The sequence below is a fragment of the Galeopterus variegatus genome, unplaced genomic scaffold (genome assembly GCF_000696425.1).
Source record: "Galeopterus variegatus unplaced genomic scaffold, G_variegatus-3.0.2 Scaffold395, whole genome shotgun sequence".
Taxonomy (NCBI): Eukaryota; Metazoa; Chordata; class Mammalia; order Dermoptera; family Cynocephalidae; genus Galeopterus; species Galeopterus variegatus.
Window position 1 is genome coordinate 684,324 of NW_007726506.1, and position 8,047 is coordinate 692,370.

General features: G+C 35.8%; 1 protein-coding gene across 1 annotated transcript in view; it reads left to right on the forward strand.

Annotated features, from left to right (window-relative positions):
• Positions 1-7,977, forward strand: part of RNF17 (ring finger protein 17) — a gene marked incomplete at its 3' end in the record, with an annotated part of 77,565 nt that extends 69,588 nt beyond the window's left edge. Inside the window, exons 25-26 of the mRNA XM_008568303.1 lie at positions 4,573-4,585; positions 7,862-7,977. Of these exons, the coding sequence (XP_008566525.1) occupies positions 4,573-4,585; positions 7,862-7,977 (129 nt within the window). The remainder of the gene's footprint in view (positions 1-4,572; positions 4,586-7,861) is intronic.
• Positions 7,978-8,047: the final 70 nt, after the last annotated feature.

The following is an 8,047-nucleotide window of genomic DNA, read 5'->3' on the forward strand; positions in this document are numbered from 1 at the left end:
ACAAAAGACAAAAGACAAAAACAAAAAAAAAAAAAAAAAGAATAAATCTTAGCTCTTATTAACCATGAAGTACTAGATATAATTTTACATATGTGAAGCAGCTGTACTGTTAATCAAGCCTGCTGGTAGATCATTTCCTGTTACTTTGATGTGCTACTTACAGTTATCCAAATCATCTGGGGAAGCTTGTAGTTTTGGATTGTCTCAAATTTGCTCCTTCATTTGAAGCTAATTGCATGTTACATGGCTAAAAGATATGTACACATACATACAACATACAAGGGGTCTTCAGAAAGCTCATGGAAAGATTTGTACTATCTTTTAGTTCTGTTTTCCAAGAACTTTTTGAAGTACTCTTGGATATGTATGTAGGTTTTTCAGACATGGATATAAATAGGAATATTAAAAATTTATTCTCAAGTAAAGCTAAAAGATCTTAGACCCTTTCAACATTATTATATAAACTTTAATGAACTTCTGTGTGATTTAAAGAAAAAAAAAACTATTGGTTTATCTAGTCTATTTTTAATCCTATCCACAAAGATCTCGTGAAAGAACTCGATACACTATACAATACACCTGACATTTATTGTCTACTAGGGCAGACATTGTATGACGTACTTTACATGTATTAAGTTCACTTAGTTCTCACAACAATATTGATAATAGGAACTGTTGTTATATCACAGTTGAAGAAACTGGCACTGAGAAAGGGTACCTTGCCCAAAGTTATGTGTAAATCTATCATTGGTTTCATTTATCTGTTTTGAAACATGATTTTTTTAAAACTTGAGGTTAGAGTAGGATACCTTCTTCTTAGTGACCCCTTTCTACTCTAACTGCTCGTGGACCATCTGTTTAATGTTCATCAGCAGTACTTTCCATAGTTCAGCTGTTTGCACAGAACCTTTCTCCAGTCTTACAGGCACCTCCCCCATTGCCTGTGATCACTGATAGTGACTGTGGGACCATATCTGTAAATTCTGACAGTGCACTGGAATGGAAATCTCGGGCCCACATTATATAAATCCTATCCTAGTTATCACTTCCATCTTAAATACTTCAATTAGAATAATTGGACAGAATCCTATCAGTCCCATGATTGTATCTAATATTGTACACAACTTGAATTGTGTCTTATGGATTAGGATGGAATAGCATCATCATTTTAAGAGTCTAATGATAATAGCTAAATTTAAGCACTTCTGGACCCTCTATTAATTGCCTTACAGGCACTATTTCACTTGATCCTCACAACAAACCTCTAAGTTGTAGATAAGGTATTATTTACAGATAAGGAAATTGAATCTTCCTGAGGTTAAGTGTTTTATTATCCAGGGTTAAACATCTACTGACTGTTGAGCTAGGATTATAAACCAGGTCTGAATCCAGAACTGGAGCTCTAACCATTGTGTTAGAGCCATTCTAAGAAATCCTTTTCCATGATTTTTGTTATTGTGGTAAAAGAGACATCACATAAAATGTACTCTTTTTACCACTTTAAGAGTACAGTCCTGTGGCATTAAGAATGTTCACATTGTTGTGCAGCCTACACCACCATCCACCTCCAGAACTTTTCATCTTCTCTTCTTCCCCCATCCTTTATTTGTTTGTATATTTATTTATTTTTAGCTCCTACAAATAAGTGAGAATATTTCAATGCCTAACTTGTTCACTTAATATAATTTTCTCTAAGTCCGTCCATGTTGTTGCAAATGGTAGTATTTCATTCTTTTTTATACCAGAGTAGTATTCTATTGTGTAGACATACCACAGTTTCCTTATCCGCTCATCTCAAGATGGACATTTGAGCTGGTTCCAACTCTTGGCTATTGTGAAGTGCTGCAATAAACATTGGAGTACAGGTATCCCTTTGGCATGATGATTTCCATTCCTCTGGGTATATACCCAGCAGTGGAATAGCTGGGTCATATGGTAGATCTATCTGTAATTGTTTGAGGAACCTCCATACCATTTTCCATAAAGGCTGCATTATTTTGCAATCCCACCAACAGTGTATGAGAGTTCCTTTTTCTCCACAATGTCACCAGCATTTATCATTCTTGGTTTTTTGGATATTAGCCATCCTGACTGGAGTGAGATGGTATCTCAAAGTGGTTTTGATTTGTATTTCCCGAATGCTGAGAGATATTGAGCATTTTTTCATGTGTCTGTTGGCCATTCATATATCTTCCTTTGAGAAATGCCTATTCAGCTCCTTTGCCCATTTTTTAATTGGGTTATTTGGTTTTTTGCTGTAAAGTTGTTTGAGTTCCTTGTATATTCTGGATATTAATCCATTGTCAGATGTATATTTTGAAAATATTTTCTCCCACTCTGTCAGTTGTCTTTCACTCTGTTGATTATTTCTTATGCTCTGCAGAAACCTTTTAGTTTGATATAATCCCATTTGTTTATTTTTCCTTTGGTTGCCTGTGCTTTTGGGGTCATATTCATGAAGTCTGTACCCATTCCTACTCCCTGCAGTGTTTCCCTTATATTTTCTTTAAGGAGTTTTATTGTTTTGGGATGTATATTTAATTCTTTAATCCATTTTGAGTTGATTTTGGTATATGGTGAGAGGTATGGGTCTAGTTTCATTCTCCTACATAGGAATATCCAGTTTTCCCAGCACCATTTGCTGAAGAGGCAGTCTCTTCCCCAGTGTGTAAACTTGGTGCCTTTGTCAAAGATCAGATGGCTGTAGGTGTATGGGTTGATTTCTGGGTTCTCTATTCTATTCCATTTATCCGTGTGTCTGTTTTTATGCTAGTACCATGCTGTTTTGGTTATTATAGCTTTGTAATATAGTTTAAAGTCAGGTAGTGTTTTGCCTCCAGCTTTATTTTTTTGGCTCAGGATTGCTTTGGCTATGCATGGTCTCTTGTTATTCCGTGTAAATGTCTGGATAGTTTTTTCCATTTCTGAGAAAAATATCATTGGAATTTTTATGGGAATTGCATTGAATCTGTAGATCACTTTGGGTATATAGACATTTTCACAATGTTAATTCTTCTGATCCAAGAGCATGGGATATTGTTCCATCTTCTTGTGTCCTCTTTAATTTCTCTCAACAGTAGTTTGTAGGTCTCTTTGTAGAGATTTTTCACATCCTTGGTTAACTTTATTCCTTGGTTAACTTTACATTTAGAGGTATTTTATTTTTTTGGTGGTTATTGTAAATCAGCTAGCTTTCTTGATTTCTTTTTCTGCATGTTCACTGTTGGAGTATAGAAATGCTACTGATTTTTGTGTGTTGATTTTGTATCCTGCAACTTTGCTCATATCATTTATCAACTCTAGGAGTTTTTTTGTAGAGGCTTAAGGCTGTTCAATATATAGGATCGTATCCACAAACAGGGACAGTTTGGCTTCATCCTTTCCAATCTGGATGCCCTTTATTTCCTTCTCTTCTCTGATTGTCCTGGCTGGTACTTCTAACACTATGTTGAATAGGGGTGGTAAGAGTGAGCATACTTGTCTAGTTCCTGTTCTTAAGGGAAAAGCTTATAGCTTTTCCCCATTCAGGATGATATTGGCAGTGAGCTTATCATATGTGGCTTTAATTGTATTGAGATACTTTCCATCTATACCTAACTCATAGACAGTCTTTATCCTGAACAAATGTTGAATTTTGTCAAAGGCTTTTTCAGCGTCCATAGAAATGATCATATGGTTTTTGTCTTTGCTTTTGTTGATGTGGTTTATCACATTTATTGATTTTCGTCTGTTGAACCAACCTCGCATCCCTGGGATGAATCCCACTTGATCATGGTGTATAATTTTGTGTATGTGTTGCTGTATTCTGTTAGCTAGTTATTTTATTGATGATTTTTGCATCTATGTTCATCAAGGATATTGGCCTGTAGTTTTCCATTTTTGATGCATCTTTTCCAGTTTGGGTATCAGGGTGATGTTTGCCTCATAGAATGAGTTTGGGAGAATGGCCTCTGTTTCAATCTTTTGGAATAGTTTGTAGAGAATTGGTATCAATTCCTCTTTGAAGGTTTGGTAGAACTCTGCGGTGAATCCATCCAGTCCTGGGCTTTTCTTTGTTGGGAGCCTTCTGATAATAGCTTTAATCTCTTTTATTGTTATTGCGCTGTTCAGATTTTCTGTATCTTCTTGGCTCAGTTTTGGTAGTTTGTATGTGTCTGGAGATTTATCCGTTTCCTCCAGATTTTCAAATTTGTTGGCATATAGTTGTTTATAGTAGTCTCTAATGATTCCCTGTATTTCTAAGGTATCAATTGTAATATCACCTTTTTCATTTCTAATTTTTGTTATTTGGTTCTTCTCTCTTCTTTTCTTAGTTAGCCATGCTAAAGGTTTGTCAGTTTTATTTATCTTTTCAAAAAAACAACTTTTTGTTTCATTAATCTTTTGTATTGTTTTTCAGGTTTCTATTTCATTTAGTTCTGCTCCGATCTTAATTATTTCTATCTGTCTACTAACTTTGGGTTTGTATTGTTCTTGTTTTTCTAGTTCTTTAGGATGAATTGTTAGGTTGTTTATTTGCCATCTTTCCATTTTTCTGAAGTAAGCTTTTAAAGTGATTAATTTCTCCCCTAGTACTACTTATGCAGTATCCCACAGGTTTTGGTATGATGTGTCATTATTTTCATTAGTTTCAATAAATTTTTTGATTTCCTGTTTAATTGATTCTTGAACCCATATGTCATTAAGTAGAATGTTGTTTAATTTCCATGTGTTTGTGTAGTTTCCGGAGTTTCGTTTGTTATTGATTTCTAATTTTAATCCATTGTGATCTGAAAAAATACATGGAATAATTCCAGTTTTGTTAAATTTGTTGAGACTTGATTTGTGACCTAACATGGTCTATCCTGGAGAATGTCCCGTGTGCTGATGAGAAGAATGAATATTCTGAGATTTTTGGATGGAATGTTCTGAAGATATCTGCCAAGTCCAGTTGTTCTAAAGTTTTCTTTAGATCTTGTGTTTCTCTGTTGATTTTTTTGCCTAGATGATCTGTCCAATTTTGAGAGTGGGATGTTCAGGTCCCCAAGTATTATGGTGTCAGTGTCTATCTCATTCTTTAGGTCTAATAGTGTTTGCTTTATAAATCTGGTTGCTCCAATATTAAGTGCATATATATTTATGATTGTTATGTCTTCTTGATGGATAGATCCTTTTATCATTATATAGTGGCCTTCTTTATCTCTTTTTGTGGTTTTTGCTTTAAAGTCTACTTTATCTGATATACGAATAGCTACTCCAGCTCGTTTTTCATTTCTATTTGCATGGTATATCTTTTTCTATCCTTTCACTCTTAGTCTATGTGTGTCTTTACAGATGAGGTGATTCTCTTGAAGTTAGCATATTGTTGGGTCCATCTTTTTAATCCAGTCAGTCAAGTCTGTGTCTTTTTATTGGGGAATATAATCCCTTTACATTTAGAGGTATTATTGAAAGGTGTTGATTTACTCCTAGTATTTTATTGATTTTTTTTTTTTTTGTCCTTTTTGAGCCCAACCGCACCGCGCTCAACCAGTGAGCGCTGTGAGCGCACCGGTCATCCCTATATAGGATCTGAACCCGCGGCGGGAGCGCTGCTGTGTTCCCAGCGCTGCACTCTCCCAAGTGCGCCACGGGCTCGGCCCTTGATTTTTGTTTATATGTCTTAAGTATCTTTTGTTCCTCTCTTTCTGATTTTCTGTCTTCTGTGTTTGTTGGTCTCTTGGAGTGGTAGATAAACTATCTTTTCTCTTCATTGTTAGCATTTTTGTTTTATTGGTAGGTTTTGTTCTTTCTTGAGTATTCATGGCAGTGGTGGTTGTTTTTCAGGTAAGAAACCAAGTACTCCTTTAAGAATTTTTTGTAAGGCTGGTCATGTGGTAGTGAACTCCCACAGTTTTTGTTTGTCTGAGAAATATACTATTTGTTCTTTGTTTTGGAAGGATAGCTTTGCTAGGTAAAGTATTCTTGGCTGGCAATTTTTGTCCTTTAGTATTTTGAATATATCATCCCATTCTTTTCTAGTTTTTAGGGTTTCTGATGAAAAGTCTGATGTTAATCTGATTGGGGCTCCCTAATAGGTGACTTGCGGCTTCTCTTTTGCAGCTTTTAAGATTCTCCCTTTGTCTTTGAGTTTTGCCAGTTTGACTATAACATGTCTTGGAGAGGACCTTTTTGGGTTGAATATGTTTGGGAGTCTTTGGGTCTCCTGAATCTGAAGATCTGTGACTTTCCCTATACCTGGGAAGTTTTCTGCTATTATTTTGTTGAATATATTTTCAATTCCATTTCCTTTTTCCTCCCCTTCTGAATACCCACGATTCTGCTATTTGAGTGCTAAAGGTTATCTGTTTTCTCTCTTAGATTTTCTTCAATTTTTCCAATTCTTTTTTCTTTTTTCTGGTCCACCTGTGTTTATTCAAACAGCCTGTCTTCAAGGTCAGAAATTCTCTCTTCTGCTTGTTCTAGCCTTTTGGTTAGACTCTCTGTTGTGTTTTTTATTTCGGTGAATGAATCCTTCAGCTCCACAAGCTCTGCTACATTCTTTTTCAGGGCATTGATTTCTTTGTACATTTCTTCTTTCAGGTCCTGTGTATTTTTTCTCATTTCTTTGTGTTGTCTAACTGAGTTTTCTTGTATCTCATTTAGTTTCCTTAGAATTGTTTCTCGAAATTCCTTGTCAGTCATTTCAAGAACTTCCTGCTCTGTAGGATCTAGAACTGGAGAGTTATTATTTTCCTTTGGTGGTGATGTACTTTCTTGATTTTTCATATTTCTGGTAACTTTCCTTTGGTGTTTAGTCATTGTGGCAGGGTGTATCACGATCTACTCGTTCCACCCTGATATGTGGCCTGGATCCTGAAAGGACTGCAAATTCTGGACAGCACAGACTAGCCTGGGCTGGGGGTCCCATGGCATGTGCCTGTTCCAGCACAGCTGGCTCACGGCATGTGGGCCTGGCGACTCTCAGGCCTCTCTAAACGGCGAGGAGTGACCTGGGCTGGAGGTCCCATGGTGTCTGCCTGTTCCGGCACAGCTGACTCAGGGCTTGTGGGCCCAGCGGCTCTCAGGCCTCTCTGGGCCTGAATCAAAATATTTATAAAGTAATATTCTTGAGTTGACAATTTGCATGTTAGAAATATAACATGTATATGCTAGAGCACATTTCTGAGGCCTTTTGATATTCTTTTACTGAACTAGAAAGTTAGGCTTCAAGTGAAATCATTTTAACTGTATGTTATAAAATGTGTGTGTGAGACAGTATGGATTTGTGTATGAGAGAGGCATACATCTCTTTAGAACACTTAAACATATTCTTTGCTTCCTTTACTTTTTCTAATTTAAATAAGTTTTATTGCATTAATGATTTGAGTTTTCTTATGTAACTTATTTTTCCATGCCTTGTTTTTCCATCTGTGTAGTTTCTCCATTTTTATAATTTCTTTCATATGAAGCAGAATATATGTTTTGTAGTAATTTCTTTTGCTTTTGTAGGTTAAAAAGGACACACCTTGGATGATATATTTTGATTGTATAATTTGCAGAGACTTTAGAGGAATAGAGTAACTTGTTAACTGGTGTTTTGTCTACCCATTCCCCCAATTCTGGGATAGAAAAAAGTTTTAGTTTGCTTTTTTTGGGGGGGAGGGGGCAAGTTTTACCTGGGCAGTGAGGTCTTCCTTATACATTTCACAAAACAACTATCTGTTTCCACTGACTCTCTTGCATGCTCCGTGATGTATTTGGATATCAAAATAACTTTACTCAGTTGGGAATTTTTTTCTTGTTTAGAGAAATGTAGAGGAAATGCCTACAAAAAGTAAATTGTTTATAAGAAGACTTCATTTTTGTGTCTCATATTTACTCTGCTCTTAAATCACTGCAGGAAAACAGCACAACATGGCCATTACCTGTGAAAATTTTCTGCAAAGATGAAAAAGGAGAGCGTGTTGATGTTTCTAAGTATTTGATTAAAAAGGGTTTGGCTTTCAGAGAAAGGAGGTATAGACTTTTTAAAAAGAAAATTTTTTGACATCAGTTTGTGATGGCCGCTTCTTATGTTCCTGTGTAA